General features: G+C 37.9%; 1 protein-coding gene across 1 annotated transcript; it reads right to left on the bottom strand.

Moving 5' to 3' along the window:
• Positions 1–677: 677 nt before the first annotated feature.
• MFAP3L (microfibril associated protein 3 like) lies at positions 678–18,443 on the bottom strand. Its single transcript, XM_026076170.1, has 4 exons — positions 18,426–18,443; positions 14,175–14,325; positions 7,089–7,497; positions 678–3,906 (listed from the first exon to the last, which is right to left on the bottom strand). Exons 3-4 carry the CDS (start codon positions 7,369–7,371, stop codon positions 3,041–3,043), a joined length of 1,149 nt encoding a protein of 382 aa, XP_025931955.1. The 5' UTR covers positions 7,372–7,497; positions 14,175–14,325; positions 18,426–18,443; the 3' UTR covers positions 678–3,040.
• Between the last annotated feature and the right edge of the window lie 1,517 nt (positions 18,444–19,960).

The raw sequence follows: 19,960 nt of genomic DNA, 5'->3' as shown, positions 1-19,960 counted from the left end.
TGAGCAGCATACATGAAAATAGAATAAATATATAAAACAGAACCATTACATTCTGTATTTTCTTTAGATACAGTGCTGGTCTGTTTTTATTCCATTAAGTACCACAAAGCTAAATATGCAAAAGCATGTCCATTTTTCTGAACATACTGCAGGTCGCTAGAAAAAGTCTTTATATTGGACTAGCTAGACCAGTCTTACCTGTGAAGTCTAGGTTTTGAGTGACCCTAGCTTCAGTAAAGTCAAAGGAGAAGTTTCCTTTGACTTTGTGAGACCAGTAATTCCACACTGTACCTTTTACAAGCATCTGGTCCAAATAACTGTAGCTCAGAAATAATTCACAACATACTTTTGGGAGTGCTTTATACACATGCTTTTTTGGGCCAGCCCTTTGAAAAAAACATAATCTGTATCTTCAAGGAAGATGGAAATTACATTACATTACTACATTTACATGGAGATACTAATGAAAACTATGGGAGTTGTTTGCTCTCAAATGTTTAACAATAAATAAATAATAAACAGGTTGGAGGACAGTCTGAGGGCCGCAGTCAGGATCAGAACTGCCTGGTATCAATCACTGTATGAATACATGAAGGAGTCTGGTCTCTTCTGAAAAAAAAATCATAATTTAAAATAATAAAAACTGAAATACTGTATTATAATATCATGAAATAATTTTAAAGCATTAATTTAAATTGTCTTTAAATTTTAAAGTGTAGCTTTAAAGTTATTTTTCTGCTTTGAAGGAGAACACACTTGCTCATCTAAGCAATCTGGCTGTTGGGCATCAGGCAGGTAACTTTAAAATGCATGACCCTTGTTTGTAAATGCTGGACAGACAGGAAAATCAAGATGCTTCTTTATGGTAGGTTAAGGTGAACTAAAAGAATTTAGTGCAAGTTCCTGCTGTTTCTCCCCTCATCCTTTTGCATACCAAAAGCAAATTCAGTGACTTGAAGAAAAAATGATGTGAACAGTAAACAGAAATGTGCTTTGGACTCAAACAAGGAGTTCACAGCTTGGATCAGTAGTATTTTCAGTCACGCTGGTCAGGAGTGAGGTTCTTCATGGCGTTCTCGTAATCTACCCTGTGTTCTAGATTTATATTGCTTCACTCTAACTCAAATATTTTCAGCCACATTCTTAAAGAGCCTTTGCTCTACATGTTTCCTTCTGGACATGTGCAAATATACTTTGTTCAGATGTCTGCCACAGTGGTGAGCACAATCAAATGTTAGGCAACCAGATGCTGTAATTTTCAAAAGTTCATAGCCTCATTACAAAATCTGGAGTCTGTTATCAAACATGTACTTTTTTTAGTAATCACAGAAAGGTAAATATGAAGCCTTCTTTGCATCACCTGCATAAGTCATGGATTGTTCGTATTATTACAATACTAGCGAAGCTCTGAACTTTAACACAAAGAAGTCCACACAGAACCCCTGTTCATTATCAAGGGATTTTATAGACAGCTGCAACTACATTGATTTTATTTTGTGTGATTTTGTGTGATTTTATTTACCTGTGCAGTTAATATAGCTGATGACCTCCAAAGGACATCTTGTGTAGATGTGACTACTTCAAGAAAATGTCTGGAAAGCTGTCCATCCGCCACTTCCCACAGACCTAACTGACTTCTTTTTCCTCAATACACTACATTCCAGATTTACTTTGAGTATCTGTATGTACACCATAGTCCTTCTTAGAAACTACCAGGTGATAGTTTGTTCACCAGTTCCAAACTGAGTGTGTGTCAGATAATGAAGTAATATGCTACTAATCCTGCACAAACTCCTCCTCATAAGTGCTTTCTTTCCAGACTTACTCAGGAGAAGGTTCTTTTTATTGTCTGTCTGCAACAGAAATTATCACTTCCCTTCCACTTAAGGCATTTCCTGGGATAAGCATTGATCTTTTCAATGTCACAATTGCCATGATCATTAAAGCTTTACTGGGATAGAGTCACACATACTTGAGCAGTGAACATCTTACCCAAATCATTTTAACACAGTAAACAATTTGTGCTATCATCATTGTAAATTCACAGGACATTTGATTAATTTTTGTTTGAATAAAACTCTCTCAGGCTTATGCTTATAGGTGAATTTCAGCTTGATCCTCAGAATATTAGTCGGCACAAAATGAGAAGTCCAATAAAAGGGTCTTTTGCCACTTCAGTAATCAGTTGATTACTGGAGTTTGCATAACTCTTAATGAACCTGTGTATCTTCTGTTAAGATAATACATACTTACTCCTACCAGATAACTACCAAACAACACATTTCGCACATTTACAACTGCTTTCCATATAAACTTCTGGCAAAGACAGTCAAATGCACAAAATCTGCAGAATTTTGTGACTGCAACTTTCTGTCAGATTTGAAGGGCTTTCCTGTCTGTAAAATATGCTGCCAAGTTGTTTCTTGATGTGAAAAAACATTTGTTGGCATTTCATTCCATGGAAAAGGGTAAACTATTTCCCTTGTGCCTAAGCAGCATGGTCTCAAATGAAATGGAAACATTTTAACTTTCTTAAATAGCTCTCTAAATCACAATGCAGCTCAGCAAAGAGGCTTTGTAAATGGGATCTATTAGGATTTTATTTGGCTAGTGGAGTGCTGCCTCTTGGGCAGTTTTTCAAATTCACGAGACAATATTTGCAAAAATGCAATAGAAGGAAATAATGAGAGTGAAGGAGGAAAATGAAAACCAGTTTTATGTTTAGTAAGGTCAAGTGTCCTACACCAACACTACCAACAACTGCCAGGCGGCCACTACAGGTGACACCAACCTAGAAAATGCTGAGGTAAATGTTTCTTGGAAAAACTCCTAATCCAAAAGAGCAATTAATATTAATGTAATAGCAATTACTCTGCCATACATCATGGTAAACTAAAGTCAAATTGAGAAGAAAGTGCCAAATAATCCACATACATGCTTTTGCTATGATAGTCTCCAGGTAAGGCTTAGCGGCAAGTACAATATGTATTTTTAAAAGAGCTCCTGATTTTCCTGCTATGCATAGATTCAAGAGTAACTATCATACATGGCTTTCATATATAACACATGTATTTTTGTCATTTGCCAATGCTGTATCATCAGAACTGAGTTCAGCAGAAGGCTCAAAAGGGGGCTCTGTAGGAAGGGCTGGTGTTTGAGGAGTGTCTTCTTCCTTGGTGTCCAACTGCACGCTTTCTTGTGACTGACCATCCATGCAGTCCTTTTTGGACAACGGGTGAACTGACACTTTTATTGCAATCTGTTGAGGTGGCTCATGCAGTGACGATGCATCAGAGTCAGCTGTGGGAGAGTCACTGCGCTTCAAAGCATTAGGGATCATATACACCTCATCTGTTTCAGTGGTTTCCTGGCCTTCTGCTGTTTGCTGTACAAAATTCTGTCCTTGTTCCTCCAGACCAACAACCTCCATAATTTCTTCCATTATAGTCCTGCAGTTCATGATGAGAGGTGGCAAAGGTACACTTCGAGCAAGCTCCTCAATATAGCGAGCAAATTCCATGGTTTTGAATTGAGTAACTTTGGCAAGCTCAAGCGTTTTGGCTGAAGTGATAATAGGGATACGCTTCGCAATCTCAAAGGCTTTCTGGAGTTTCTCTGCTCCTTCTGTTCTGAAAAATTCATTGATTGCTTTCTCTGTTTTCTTCAGGTGACTGCTCATCATACATAACCGGGTAATGTTCAAAATCATAACAATGGTAAAAGCTACAAGGCAGACAATCATGTAATAGATGCCCATATCTCCAGAAGTAAAGACAACCCTCAGCGTCACAGTATTATTAACACTGCCATACATATTAGATGCGACACATGTGTATTTACCTCTGTCTTCAAAAGAGATGCTGGTAATGTTTAGTAGCCCATTGTCAAGAAACCACCATTTTCCTGCTGGAAAGGAGACAGAATAACTTAGTTAGAAGTATCTTGTTTATATAATCAGCATAGTCTTAATCATCAGCTTTGTCAAACTAGCTTCAGATTTTGGAAAAAGGAAATAATGTTGACAAGAAGACAAAGAGTTTACCATGACAAAGGCTTATCTGTCCCTGAGATCCTAGCTAGGTTACTGTCAAATCACTGGCATCAACTTTGAATAATCAGATCATGCCCTGAAAGTTTCATAAAAAATTAGCTAATATGTTTGATATCTATCAAAATCTTCTAGTCAGTTAAGTTAAAGATCTGGCTACTTACCAAGATAGCCTCCCAAGCACATGCCACAGTTTCTTAAAAAGGCATCGGTAATAACGGAATTGTGAGGCAGAAAAGTCTACTAAGCCCTCCTTGTTTTGTTCCCTGACAATCCATTTTCTTAAATTTTTTTTTGGTGTTTTGTTATAGTATCTCATATAATTTTGTTAATGTAAACTTTAAAAAACTAAATTTCCAGACATCATATACTTTGCTGCCTGCCCCCAAGGTGTTCATAATTTAATTTTGAAGTATGACTTCAAAAAAAAGGGGAAATAAGACAGTAGGAGTAAGATGGATGGCAAACAAAAGGATCAAAGTAATTTAGACCTTCTGGATGTCCTAAATCACTGTTTATTTTTCCACCAACACTATGATTGCTGTATTCGTTTTTTCTTTTATGGCACTGATTCTGGATTCCTACTGGCAGTGTGAAATGTTACGGAGTGGGAGCTCAAAAATTTTCACCTATGTCTATGTGATTTTCTCCATACCGTTACGGAAAATGGTAGATCTATAGCAATGACTTTGAAGTTACAGTTCACCGTATCTAGTGTAAATAATAAAACACTCCAGCACAGCAAGCAAGCATTCTTAAATTACAATGGATATTCTTATGTACCAAGTATATATTAAGCACTAGTTTAGGAAGTTGGTTATTATTTATAAGACCAGTAATGTATGTTCACGTTTTACTAAGCTCAGTCTTCTAGTACTGTTGTATATACTACATGTATAAGTTTTAAGCCTTAACACCTGCAATCTTATTCATATCTAGAACCTTATTATGTAAGAAGTCCAGCTGATTACAGTGTGGCAATTTAAAGAGCGAGTATAATACAGTGTGAATTCTATTACACCAAGCATGTTGTATTAAGAGAACATTAAGATTGCAAACACAGCCATTCAATATTCCATGAGTGCACATATTGTGTATCACTGTTAACGCTGATTATGTAATCACATATTAATTTTCCCATAAGATCCCTGCTTCAGTCCCTGAATGGACAGTTCTTAATTACATCATTCATCCTCCTCATTTAATGTGTGGTGTCAAGCTTAATAGAATTTTTAACTTGGCTAAAACAGCATATTTTCCCCTAGCCTAATTCTTAAAAACAGCTGAATCATTTTGCCTGAAATTAAAAAATAAAGAACAAATAAAAATTCAGTCTGCAGCAGACTTTCACGTGAAAATTGACTCCAATCTGATAAAGTTAGGCAAATGTAGAAGAAAACTGTCTTAAAGTGGAAATGTCAACATTTGTAACAAATGACACTTCTTTCTCCACCTCTAGAATAAGATATAAAGTATTGGTTGCTAAGTATTTCTTTAAATTGCAATGTTGGCAATGTAGGTCTTCATTCATTGTAAAATGACAAGACGCCTTGCTGATGTATCCTGGTTCCAGCTGTTAGAAATGACATAATGGCATTGAACTGTAACTCAATGGCTGGTTTTGTGCCAGTGGATCCTGGCAGATAGTATAACACTAATGAGAAAGCAATGATTAGAGAGGTACCATTGCTGGGTTTTGATAACAATTTAACACCATATTCTAAATAACCAAATACATAGTAAAGAACATTCTTGTGCTAGGAAGCATTCCTTATAGAAAGAGAGTCAGTTTCTTAAAGGAGGAAGTGCAGTGTTGAAAGTCTGAGTTAAAGTATAATTTTTACACCTGTAATTTTTACTGATTTGGTCAATGTTTTTGCTCATCTACCTGAATGTTTGTATTAGTAGCTACTTCTCTCAATTGACTACACAAAGACCTAAAGTTAGATGCCTAAAATGAGTGAATAGGAATACTTCTGTTAGTAAGCCCTAGTAAAACACTCTAGAGCACTAATTGCAATCTGCCGCCATGATTGCACAAATTATATCTGAAAGTCTACTTAATGGCTCAAGCAGTTCCTTCCTCTAACTTCACACAGAAAATGACTAAACACTGAAATGTAAAACACATCCAGTTATGCAGAAAGCTGGGGTAGGCTATACTGTAGTACATACAGCTGGGTCAATATTACTTTATCATAGCAGAGCTCTCCCTCCGGTCAGCTATTAGTAAAACAAGCTATTCTGCACTTAATATGAATAACTAAGAGTTTATTTCATCATGCTGTGGACAAAGCAGTTAGTATGAAAGAATTATATGAGCAAAACACCTTCCAAAACCCTCCAAAGGTTCCCTAAAAGTACGGCTAGGTTTATCATCCAATCCAAACCTTTCACTTCAGGAAAACAAGTTCATGTGAAATTAAGGTCTCTGGCAAATACAACTGAGGAGTCTTACTGCAGCCAGGATGGCTCTAACTTGGTTTGTCCTTCTAACTGCTGCCCCTATGTGGGTTTTTCTGTTAGTCATTCAGGGCATCTCCTGTTTCTCACACTCTCATGGTGCTACAAATAAAGACAGGAAGGCTAGCAGGGAGCTAGCTATGTTGAGTCCATGCCAACTAACTATTCCCATATGCCAAGAGAATCCTTTCTTCTGTTGTCAAATAGCTTTTCAGTCTCTTTTGTTGGCAAAGAACAAAGAAGAGAGAATGAGAAATGGGATCAAACCCGAAGCCTTCCAATGAAAAGAAGCCTTTCCCCCTTTGTGTCTACATCTTTTATTAAGGTTTTCAGCTTTTTGCTATGTGTTGCTATAAAATAACACATTATAAAAATGATTTTGTTTTCTTCCAAGGTGTGCTCAACAAATCTGTAGTTGCCGTGATCCCAGGTTGTTGCTTACTTTCATACTCTCACACAGGAAAACAACATAGTCAGGTCGTTAAATTCAGGTTTTTTGTCAATCTGCTGTAAACAAACGCGTTTCTTGACAGGCTAAATGAAATCATTGAGAACATTGAGAATACTAAGATCTTACCTTTATTCTCTTCCTCGTGTAGCAAGCGGCCATTGGAATTGTACCATCTGTAGTGTGGACTAGGATTACCTTGAACATTGCAGTCAATCAAGGCACTACTCCCCTCCTTGACTATAACATGGTCAATGCGGGAGATGACCGCAGGCACAGATCCCATGTTCATGTCAGTGTGGTTGAAAGTGCTATTAGTCACATCTTCAGCAGTTGTCAAAGCTGCTAATAAGATGACAAGGTGTGTGGTAGGCAGAAAGTACAAAAAGTGGCGGCTGTTCAGTATGTTCATTTTCCTTCAGTAGGCTACGCAACTGGCTGAGAACTGGGATAGCTGACTGTTGAATGCAGGCCTTTGAGGTGAGGAAGTCACAGGAGAGTTTTACTTTGATCCATGCAATTTTATGTTTAAAATATCCTATAAAATAAATAAGTAAGTACAATGAGATGGCATGTATAAACAATCCATTAGAGGTGCTCTTTTAAAATAGTGACACATCCATTAATGCATTTCACAGTCATCTCAGTGTCTTGTCTAAATGCTAATGTTATCACAGTCCTTATTCTTACTGGAAAAAGATGCATACATTTTCCTGACAATAGCGTTGTTCAGAGTGGCAGGCGTGGGAGAAGGCTTTTATCACCTAGACACTTAGCTGCTGCTGTAGCTAAATTGCTGCTACAGCTTTATTCTGGAAGTTCTACAGATATATATATTTTTAACACTTGCAAAATCAACAGGAAAAACAAAGGTACAGCACATTAAAGCTGTCACTACCAGTTCAGTGCTGCAACTCTGTCACATGCATGCTCTTAATTGAGTTGCGGAATATGGTATAAGAAAGAACTACTCTAGGAAAGAGTTTTGGAGCTGATATTGGAACCCTTAATACACACAGTTTGGAGCAAATACAATAGCACATATAGCAAAACATCTCAGACCATTAATTTTTCTTAGGCTACTACATTTTTTAAGTTCTCTGAGATAAACCTTAAGATGGAGGAATATACTTGAAAGAGGATACTTATTATTTTATAAAGTCATTTCCATGCCATTTTTAGAGCAGGTTTAAGATGAAAAATACTTGCTAGTATTTTTCCCACAATTACGTTTTTAACCACAATTAGAATTTAATGCACAATTATGGGTAAGGTTTCATTGAAGTACAAATGCAGTTGGGACATTTCTGTTCCTTACGTGGCATTAAGCATTTTTTCTGCAGTTTTTGCACAGTTTCACTACAATATTTTCCCTCAACTAGTCAACTACAATGAGCTCTTTTTTAAACAGTGATTTCAGTTTGCAGACAGAGGAGGGGGTTTACAAATGTGCTCTCTGTTGGTCTTGTTATTGCTCCCAGTGAACACAACTGGCATTCAGTACTGACTGATGGCACAGTGTTAGCCTCAAAATGAGCACCTTCAAAAATTTCACTCAGAGTATAAGTGCCACAAATTATGTTAAAATCATACCAGAATTTCTAACTATATTGATTTTACTGATGTTTTTCTAAGAAAATGTTTGAAACTTAATGAAGTTTACTAGTTAAAAGGATCTACCTGGAATCTAAATATAAATAACAGAAAGCATCTAACAAACTTTCTCCAAGTGAACATTCCGCTTGCAAAACAGTTTAAATTTTATTTAAAGATCTGTTTGACACTGTGGTGTCTCATCCACCACAGCATGGGATAATGACTGCTGACAAGGCTAGGTCCATTCCCTATATTAAGGAAACACTAGAAGTAAACAAATATCCCCCTTTTTTTCTTTCACTTTCTTTTAAAAGGGAAAGAAAGTACATTACTGTCCTTCACTGGTAATATCTGGTTTAGGTTGTTTTCCCCTCAACCCCCCATTCTCTATAAGGCAGTGAACTTGATTTCACACAAATAGATACCACTGTTATTAAAGGAGCAAAATATTTTCCTCCATTTTGTAAGATGAATCATCATGAGAAATGACAAACTATATTCTTTCACAGAAGCTGCATGCATGGTATGGATGTCTGTCACAACTCCAAGCCTGCCCTGAATTTTTTCTGTTTTTCTGATTATTAAATGTGAAAATGTTTGCCTTGAAGAGCTAGAATAATTTTTAAGTTAATATGCAAATCTCATTTGTCATAAAAAGCTATATAAACAATGACTTCAGAAATCCCTTTCCAATTATTCAGAGCATATACAGCCTATGTTTTAAAAGTTCTCTACAGGTACAGCCTATACTTTGGAAGATTTTTCCTTAGCTCTAGGAATAATAGTTTAAAAAATCCTTCAGTTCTGCCTATTCACTTCAATAACTATTTACATCTCATTTCTACTACTGCATTAACCTTGGAGACAGTCATTCTTTATGGTTATACCTATTCACTTTATAAAATGTTTTTGTACAGTGTTATAGATCTGCATTGCACCATACAGAAAAGCCAAAAGACACGTCACACTTCCTGGCAGGAGAGCAGGAACAAAGACTGGCTGGATTAAGACAGTGGGAAGGGCAATAGTATAACATAAATTGATCAAGGTTTGCATTGCTAGTTACTGGCAGTGGCTTATTACTGTATTAGAACCTAACATTTTTGATGGAGCAAAAATCAGTAGCAATCGGAAATGGTGTTTAGTGTGGAAAATAACTTGCATTTCAAAAAGAAATGAAACAGCATCATCCCACTGAGTGGTGGAATAGAAAGCCTCTGAGGAAGGACCATCAGTGTACTGGGAAGCTCAGTCCAGTTGGCAGACCACTGAACTCTACAGCATATGGATGCTATGAATGGATGTTTTAGAAAATGTGTGATGCTAATAACAATGTAAGGTATGCCTATTCTGTATGCTTACACTTGTGTTTAACTTGTGAGCATATGAAAGCAAAAACAATACCTTTGTGTGGCGATAACCAAGCTGACTGGTTCTTAACATGGTCAAAGGGCCAATTACTTGTCTGAAAATAACAGTGATTCCCTTATTGTGGCACCACAGAAATGTATCATAAATAGCTGCAGTAAAATTTAAGAAATAGAGTCTAATAATTCATGTCTACTGTGGAAGATTCATGCCTACTTATGTCAATCTTGGGAATGTATGTTCCTGGAATGAAGAATATTAAGAAAATGCTAAGTACCTCTATAGATGCATTTCAGCTTAAAATAAATACAGTTTGATGGCTGGTAAGAGGAATAACTAGGCAGTAGCTTTAAAGCAGAATGGTCAGAAATGGTAGCTCCCACTTTCACATGCTGTTTGGAGTAGTGCTCTTGATGGACAACTGAAAATGTTCAAGGAGTCAGGGACAAACCTCTCTGAAGAACAATGTTTAAAGATGTGAGTTTAGGCAAATATTTCCAAACACTGCAAACATTCTGAGGGCAACTAAGAAGTTACAGGGAATCTTTTCTTTGGTGTGCATCCTATGCACTGCTAATGGGGAACAAAAAATGGAAGAAACCAAAACATTCAAACCATCTTATGGTGAGTAGACACCTCAGCCCCACCGAGAAAGAGAAAGTTAAAGGGTGGCTGCTCCAGGAACTACGCACCCTGGAGGCTTTGCTAATCTGTTAGGCAGGGCCAAAAAAGCTGTAGTCAGGCTGAGAAAGTGGGAAGAAAAACAGATAGAGTTTTGGGAATAGGTAGAAAATATGCTTTTACCAGACTTTGGTACAAAGGGAGATGCCTGAGAGTTTCTGTCCTACTGCTTTACCTTAAGCACAATAGCAGCCTGAGGATATCAGGCAAAACAAATCTGGGAGTCGGCTGCTTTGTTAAACATGAGTTATGTAATGGGTTATGATTCAATCACACAACTGAAAGGGGAAAAGACTAAGGAGACTAAAACATGACTGCTAGTGATGTCAGCCCACTTTTGGCAAAGAAGCAAGAGAACCTAGCATATCAGAGAAGTGGACATAGTGCTGGATCTTGGCCATGAGAGGCTGTAATTAACCATGGACCATGATAAACCTGATGAAGGCAGCCATTATTGTAGTCTTTTAATTCAATCCTAAACTAGGGAACAGCTAGATTCACTAGACTAAAAGAAAAGATTCTAATAACTCCTCAAGACTGAGGGTAGCACAGGACACTCTTAAGAAAGAGGACACCTGCCATATAGAGTATTGCTCTGTGGGAACGGACTGGGTCTCTGGGAGCACTTTTGCCACAAAATGGGGATCACTGTAAACAAAAAGAACAATTTCTGATCATGAAAATAATGCAAGCTTTCCTCTCTCCTGTCCCCAAACACACTCATGAGCTACCTGTGGAAGACTAAGTTTATAGTAGCTTTAATGTGATGACACACACTGTCTTTTTTTTTTTTTAAATCTATAGTCCATAAAAAGGAAAAAGAACATGTCTAGCTATTCTGAGCTCCCCTTGCCACCCAAAGCTGTAGTCAGGGACAGGCTTACCTCCTAAGAAGAAATTTGAGGAAGCCCCAAACTCTCCTCTTGCAGATACATAGATAACTTGCCCCTCATATTATATCTGCATCAAGATTTACCACAGAAACATGGTTTCCAGTGGTCCTTACCTTAAAAGGTTTTGTTTTTTCTTCCCCAACCCAAATGGTATAAACTGAAAGTCTGAAAGTAACAGTGCTGCTCATGGGATTAACTTCCAAAGAAAATTGCATGAGACTGGTGCCACATTAGAGAATCATGGCAGGCTTCTCTTCTAAATGACATGATAGCCAACTCGAGTGTATTCTGTGCATTTTTATGCAGAGGAGCTTCCTGGAAGATGCTCCACAAGGGCAGCTATAGGCCAATGGTATTACTCCTAACTATGCAGGATAGGGAAAACTGAGTTTATAAACTTCTCTGTCCAAAATCAAACGTTGGTCTGAATAGAAGACACTTGCAGCACAGACTGGTTGGGAAATTAATCACTCAGAGACATGTTCTGACTGACCATTTGTTTTTTCATGTCACAGACAAGCTTGCTTCACAACATTACCACCACTGAAGAAAAATGACTGTGGATGTAGGGGCTGTATTTGTAAATACTGCATTTGTGCAGAATGACATGATGATTTAGCACAAAAGAACAGAGAAAGAGGGCAGTGATGCATACCTTTGCCTAGCTCACTTCTGTAAGACTGGCTTGTTTTTGTTCTTGGAATAACATGTGATCCTATTAATTGTGAGGTTATTCAATTCAATAGTGAAGCACAAGAAGCCAACTCATTGTATAATACATACATAAATTATATTCCAATAGTTTTAACATCCTAGTGCTGTCTTGCTTGGCTTTTAAATGATCAACAAAATGAAATGAAGTGATTTTCATTCTAGTTCTCATTAGTCTATAGAAAACCATCAAGTATGATGCTACCAACAAAATTAAAGCTAACCCTTCATTATCAAAAATCTACTTACTACCTTTTTTCTTCAAACCAATTCCTCTCCTAGTTTCTGTGGGCAATATCTTTACAGAATGGACAATGGTAAAAGTTAACAAGTTTTACTGGAACAGGAATGCAGATGACGGAACTAACTTATGTCACACAGAAGTTGAGAAGTTCACTGCTAATTCATAGGCTAAGAGTGAGAACCACCTAACGAAAAGATTAAGCTATCAGGGTCCAGACAGGCAGATAGTGTCGCTCATTTACACCTAGTAGCAACCTTCTGACTTATTTTTCTAGTCACCTACTAGTTAACAAAAAGCAAGTCTTCTTCTGAAAGAGCTGCTCTGTTCATTCTCTTTGGGGTTCAGTTCTTTGGGCTCTCAGTTCTCCATAACTTCATGGCTTCCTGCTTCCCTAGCTATGTCCAATAGGTGACACGCTGGTAACATCTGTAAGATCAAAAGCTTCCTCCTGTACATCTCTTGTACTCCCAACTGTGACAGCAACTCGCAACTTTGTGCATGATTCAGTCCCATCAGCTGCTTCCAACTGCCTGGGAATCTTTTAGAAACTTCTCATCAAGTCTGTGTGACATTGCACCTGGTCAAGTGTGCTCAGCCACTCAGTGTCACACTCGCTGCCTTCGGGTACCTAATGGGAGGGTATAGAGAAGACAGATCCAGGCTCTTCTCAGAGGTGCACAGTGAAGGGCCAAGAGACAATGGACACAAGCTGCAACAAAGGACATTGATTGCTTGTTATGAAGAAATTTCTAATCATGAGGTTAGCCAAACCCTGGAATAGGTTGCCCAGAGGGACTGTGGAATCTCCATCCTTGGAGACGTTCAAAATTTGAGTAGACACAGCCTGAGCAACCTGGTCTAAGTTGGCCCTGCTTTGAGCAGGGTTTTGGACCAGATGACTTCCAGATGTTCCTTCCAACTTAAATTACTCTATGTATAAGAAAAATGAATACAGAGATTGCCTTGGAGAAGTCAATGTGAAAAAATGTGTCCAATCTTAAGAATTTCTACATGAGTGCTAGGAAGTTGCCTTGATGATTTCCTTGATAATCCTTTTATTTTTGAGTAACAGTATTTTACCATAAGGAGACAGGCTTAGAGTGTTCACTACAGCCTGAAAAAATGCCTTTGGCACCCTCTCCTCCATTACACTTACATGGTAAACAGATTCTTTTACCATTTAGAGAGGACTTATCTCCAGCCTAGCTAAGTGATGAACTTATCAAGCTAGTCACTTATCTGAAGTGTCTGCAATATTGAAAAATTATGGGTTTTTTTTTCCTCTACAGGTAGATAGTCAGAACCTAAAGTTCATGGGTTTTTATCTGCTGATAGATCTGGCTTCTTGGTGTTAAAGAATGTTCAGTTTTGATGAACTTAATCTTGAAATAGGATAAAGCAGAAATAAGTCAGACCCAGAGACAGACTAAGATAACCTTTACAAACTACTGACTTCAGAGTGTATATGAGTAAGAAGAGAGGTTATTAAAAATATACACAATATTGAATGGTATAAAGAAGACAGTTGAGGCATGTGTATTTACTCTTTTTCATAATACTAAAATAAGACAAATTTCAGCAAAACTCAGGTGGAAGAAGTGGCAGTGGGAAGAAATCAAAGGAAGTTTTTTGATTAGCATATGACTAAACTGAAAGTTCATGACATAAGATAAAATAAGGGCTGGGAATTCAGGAAGATTCAAGAGATCGTATATAATTTACCTGCTCAGGTCATGGATTATGATAGCTTATGCAGTACATGAGGACTTAACCGTCTTCTATGTATTCATTGTCCTCTGAATGTATGGCTCTTGACAGTGGACAAGTATGGCTATCAGTATGGCAACTCAGAGYCCTTTACTAGGATTCCTGTCTACAAGAAGAAGTAATAAAAAAGTCTATACATTAATTTTATGTACATTTACACACTGGAAAGCTATTACAGACAAACATGTTGATTTGTTTTATAAGGTGACGCATGGTAAATAACAAAAGAAAGAAAATGGAAAAATCATGGGCTGAAGCTTATTCTACCATTAATAGCAGAAACGGAGTAAAACTAGTAATGAATATCTTCTTCTAAAGTTATTTGTCCTAGACAGATCCAAAACTGTAGGGGTAGCAATGTAAAGTTATGTCTGTAAAATTTTGTTATCTTAGTGTCATGGTTCAATAGCGTATCAATAAATTGCTGCAAGAAAGCACGAATTCTACATTTTATACATGTGTTCAAAAATGAATGCTATACCAAGACTCCAGGATTAAGGAAAAAAGCACATGCCACTATTTAGCAATGGTAAAATGAAGGAATTCCTCCTGTTGCCTTTACAAGTATGTAAATATTTTAGAAGCCTAATTGCAAATAAATATTTTACTCTAAGTTTCTCCTCAATTTTGTAACTCTATCCTACTTCAGGCCTCAATCTTGGAAAACTGGCAAGCATATGAAATCCTAGACTTTAGGATGTGTTCACTTTAACGGTCCCATTGATTCAACCATGTCTTTCAGTTGTCTGGTGAATGCTCCACTCACTCCAGCCCTAATCCATTGACCTAAAAATGACTAGATGAAGCATGCCTGTTGTTTAGAAATTATCTGGAGAGATTATTTTAAAGCTCCTCAAGAATGCCAAACCTCTGAAAAGTTCCCTTTTTGATGTTGCAGCTCATGTAATCCCAGCATCTCTGTTGTATCAAATCAACCTGTGACATACACTTTAGAAAAGCACTTAGGCAACTTGGATGATAATTTTTCATTAAATAAGTTGTAGTTCATATGTGTATTTTTATATGGACCGAGCAATGTAAGTGTTCTTCCTTGGAGGTGTTTGGAGTAAAAACAAAACCAAACCATGTTTTATATTTAGTGGAGAGGTTTGCAGTTTTAAATCAAGACAAGTTTCCCGGTGAAAACGTTCTTCTACTGAGTTGCAGGGTTTCCAGGTCACAGAGCAGATTCAATGCTGTCAATAGTGAAGAGACTTTTTAAGACCTGGCTGATGTCACTGAGCTTATGTTTGATTAGGTATAAAGTCTTTGCAGGATTTTTAATCTTAGAAATAAATACTTCTGATATGTAGACCATCTAGATTTATTTAGCATTTGTATTTATTTGGAGGCTGGACAACTTCCACTCAATGCAGTTTGTTTACAAAGCTATTATTCCAGAAGCATCCGTATGGCTTTAAGAGACACTTAACTCCTTGCAAATGTTTAGCATAGCTGCTGCTTTGCTGTTGCAGTAAACACAGGTGGATCAAGGCTTAAAAATCCCTTTTGTTGAAGAAAGAAGTAACAAAGAAGACATGCAGAGAATCTCCCCCACACTTCCAAATGCATCTTTGAGCTGCTTGGCCTAAGTTCTAGGTATTTTTAATTTTCTTTACTCACCTCTTGTATTCTATTTATACCAGCACTCAGTAGGTATTTATTCTGCCAACAGTTTAAACAACTGAAGTCAGCAGATAGAACAGATCGCATACATTCTTGGCATGGCTTATGTGGCCCTGCCGAGAACATGGGGCCCAATTCACTTCCCTCTACTTTTTCTTCTTTTGAACTGTATTTGCCAAAGCTAACCATCCTTTAGAGCCATCTAATTGTTTTCCTTTTCCAAATGAAGAAGAAAAAATCCAGATGCAGAATATTGTAACAAGATACAAAATTAAAAAGTATGTTTTCTTAAAACATAGATATGAAGGGCTTTGCAGGGCTGAAGACTTCTAGTATTTAAATTCTAAATTTTGGATGTGCTTCAAATAACTGAGTATTTTCAATGTACTGCGTATAGTGTTTATTACAAACAGTATTTTAGCAAATGGCTTCCATTTTAGTTAGGACATGAAAGAGAATAAAAAATTAGGAGAAAATAGATTTGATTATGACTAATTCTTCTATATCCCTATAGAGTAGCAAGATGCATATAATTACCAGTTTTTAATGATTGGCTTCTACATTGATTGGTTTCCAGGATACAGTGCAAGGAGGTTACACGCAGATGCTGTGATTAGGACAGGATTAAACTTGTCAGAGGTAGAATTTAAAGGAATCTGTAACCGTTCATGATTGATTCTAATAAAAAGGATCATTTCAGGCTAAAAGCAAGTGAAGTAAAGCTTTTTTCCTTTCCTGTCAGTACCCTTAGCTCCTGAACACAGAAGCACAGTTCTTCAGCTCATCAGAGCTAAACTATGTAGAACCCAACAAGTGGGACTTGSTCTGGAAGCAGGGCCTGCCTGTGTACTGGCAAAGCCAGTGGTGGGTTTGCCTATATCTGCCATAAGTACCAGAAGGGGAGAGCAGAAGGGATGCAAATGAGTGTGCCCTGTGCCACAGAGGATCTTGAGTCTTGCTTGTACACTGCTGTGACCAATTCAGCTCTTCCCAAGCATGTCTATGTATGGCCATGTCTGTGTAGTAATTTAGCTGGAATCCTTCAATAATTTACTAAAAGGTCCTCTATAATTTCATATTTTTCACCATTTTAACTACTTTGGTTTGAACACGGTGAACTTAAAGTAACATAACTTTCTAAGGGGGATGCAGTGGCAGCAACTTGCAATGGGTTGACCAGAGTTACACTCTGTATGCAACATCTAAAATAGGCACATCTTGCTGAAATAATAGTTGAGAAATGTGCTCATAAATGTGAACCATACCATGTGAACAGCTGTACTATATAACACCACAGTCTACCGGTATAATACACCCACCCTTCGTTAACAGTTAATCYACATACTGGAGAAAATCCACCATTGCTGATATGACTGTACAGCATACAGTCTACACATATGACAGGGATTACACACACAGTGGTGCAGTTAGGGGAACATGCCCTATCCTTGCATGACTTAAATATATCAACAAAAATCTTTAATGGTATAAAACTGAGTGGCAGAGTGTGAATTAAATGTTAAGCCCAGGCTACATAGGCTATTCTTAATGTAATTCTTCCATGTGTGGTGGCTCTCTTCCAGAATAAGTTGTTTACTTATGTCAGTGTGGGGTTCCTTATTTCTAATAAACAGGCACTACCCGTGTTTTTTACTCTGAAATAAGAGCTCACCACCAAATTTTACTAAATAGCTAAATCAAAATAACTAAGTCTGTTTGAATTCCTCTGTTCTTACTCTGACATAAACAGGTACAAATTTTGTCTGCCCTTCACAGCCTTCCTAGCAGATAGAAGATGTGATGCTCCAAAATGTTGCTATGAATTATTTTAATTATAGTAACTGGTGAAAAGTAATAGTATCTCCATTGTCTTGGAAATGATGTTTCTCAGATGGGTCTGTATGTGGACAGAAAGTGATGCTGTTTTAGTTAGAATTGTTTTAGCAAGAATTTTGAGTTTAAAGAACTAAATAATGAAATTAAGGTTAAAGAAATGTTTGCACAGGTACAGATGTCCACATGGCCAGATAGCAGCTCAGAACAGCAGAAACAAAAAAATTCCAGGAAGTATCAAAGAGCTTGGTCTTACACCACAATCTTTTGGTGATTTGGTAATATGGTCCAGGATATCTTAAAGTGGGATCATAGGCATGTGTGCCTGCAAAAATTTCTAGCAAAGATGCAACTCACTGACAGAGAAAGAAGACCCTGCAGGCAAAATTCAGTGTAGCTTCCTTTAGCTCCTGGCATGCTCACTCTGTTATCAGTTGCATCCATATCTCACAGGTGCCTTAATCAGCATCAAAAGTTTAAGCCATCAGATGTATCTGTCCTCAGATTCCAAACTCTCTAGGCAAGAACGGAAATGGAGAATGTTTTTGTTCCATGTAAAACCTTCCCCAGCACTCATATATCATTGTGTCATAAACTAACAGTCTTAAAACTGTATGGGGATGGGTTTGTGTCTTGCTGTATGAAGGTGACCACACTGCTTAAAGAGTTTTTCACTTCCTGTGCCTTGGCACATATGGTTGCAGCACAACTGAAGATTACAGAGAAAACAACAACAGCAAAACCCACCTGAGTCTGAATGTTGAGAGCATATTTCTGGTTGGGGGGGGTGTCTGTGAGTGAATAAACACTCTTTAACCAAGTTGCTGTGCTGACTCCTTCCTGCTCTTCTCCTGTTAGAGCAGGACCTGTCTGATTTGCAGAGAAGGTGGGGAGTAGGAAGGCAACTGGAATTGTACAATACAGATTTCTTTAGAATTCACTGGCATGCTCCAACCATGYTTTGTTTTAAGAGTGTCTAACTTTATCTGTAAGCTTTCAGGATAGGAAATGTATCTGTGTTGGACAAATACCACATACATCTCTGTTAAAATAGGAGGAAAAACTTTTTCTTGGTGGATATTCTGCTGTTTGGCTAGGCCTCTGATAACCTTAAATTCTTCAGAAAAAAACAGTATACAATGAACACTCCAGCTGTATAAATTGCACTTGAAATCAACTGCTGTCAATATACTGCAGTCTAAATTAGAAGGCTTTCTAGTAAAAAAGATTCCTACTACATCAACCACAAATGTATCAATGGTGCTGTTGCTAACTGTACACAATAAGCCAGACAAAAGATGCCTGCCGTGCAAACATCATCTCTGTTGAAAAGAGATCTGCTGTATTTTGTCCTGCTGAAGTGCAGAGAGAAACTGTTCCACAATGTCTGGGCTCTAAACAACTAAAATGCTAGGGTTTTTTTTCCTTTCAACTCCTTTCCCTTTTTCACTGTGAGCTAACTTTCCAGTCTTTCAGCCAAGTACGTATCAAAAGAGGTTACATTTAGTATCTGGCATTGCTTAGAAAGTTGGTATTTTTATTTCCGGAGCAGGGTTATCACAGAAGCTCAATTTGAGATGCTTCAATTTAAAACTGAAGGAGAACTGTTAGGAAGTGTACTCTTACAAGACTCTCCAGATAAATATACTAGAAAAGTGCCTGCTCAGTAGTCCTCTCTGCTCTCTTACACTTGTGTGTCCTATGCTGCTTGAGTTTGCCCTCTTAAGAAACAGTATTTGATAGCATTACACAAGACCTTTCTGAAGTTTAAGATTGTTGTTCCCTCAGGGTGCTTCTGAGATTGAGTTTTATCTCATGAGACTATCCTGTGAGATAAAAGGGTAATTAAAGCAAAATATCAGGAGATTGCCTTTATTTTAAGTTTGAAGCAGCACAACTTAAGCTCTCTTAATAAGTCAATTCCATTGAAGAGGTCTCCGGGCTGAATGAATAACCCCCTTTCTAGAGTGTGACACGGAACATCAAACCGCAGGCTCAAGCGGGAATGCAGGAGTTCAAGGTCCTTAGTAAAAGCTTGGGGCTCATTAGCTTTTTGCCTGGAGAAGCACATTTTCTCGAAAACCCCGGTGCTAGTTTGAACTCCTGTCTTGAACTTTTAGGCTGAAGCCGGCGTTACTTGAGGAGCAGCCGCGCTCCCGAGTGCCGTGGCGCGGGTACCACTGATCTCCCGCTCCGCTTGCGCGCCGCCCGGCAGCAGCTGCTGCGCAAAAGCGCGGTGCTGCCGAGCCTTGCTGCCGGCGGCCGCAGCCCCCGCGCCCGCA

This window comes from Apteryx rowi, unplaced genomic scaffold (assembly GCF_003343035.1).
Source record: "Apteryx rowi isolate R43461 unplaced genomic scaffold, aptRow1 scaffold_427, whole genome shotgun sequence".
Taxonomy (NCBI): domain Eukaryota; kingdom Metazoa; phylum Chordata; class Aves; order Apterygiformes; family Apterygidae; genus Apteryx; species Apteryx rowi.
The sequence above is the reverse complement of the archived record's forward strand: the minus strand, read 5'-3'. Positions and strand labels throughout refer to the sequence as shown.

Excerpts from the sequence above, each read along its gene's own strand:
- MFAP3L (XM_026076170.1), bottom strand. The coding sequence starts at position 7,371 with ATGAACATACTGAACAGCCGCCACTTTTTGTACTTTCTGCCTACCACA. Across the intron at positions 3,907-7,088 it reads ACACGAGGAAGAGAATAAAG|CAGGAAAATGGTGGTTTCTT; the intron begins GTAAGATCTTAG and ends TCTCCTTTCCAG.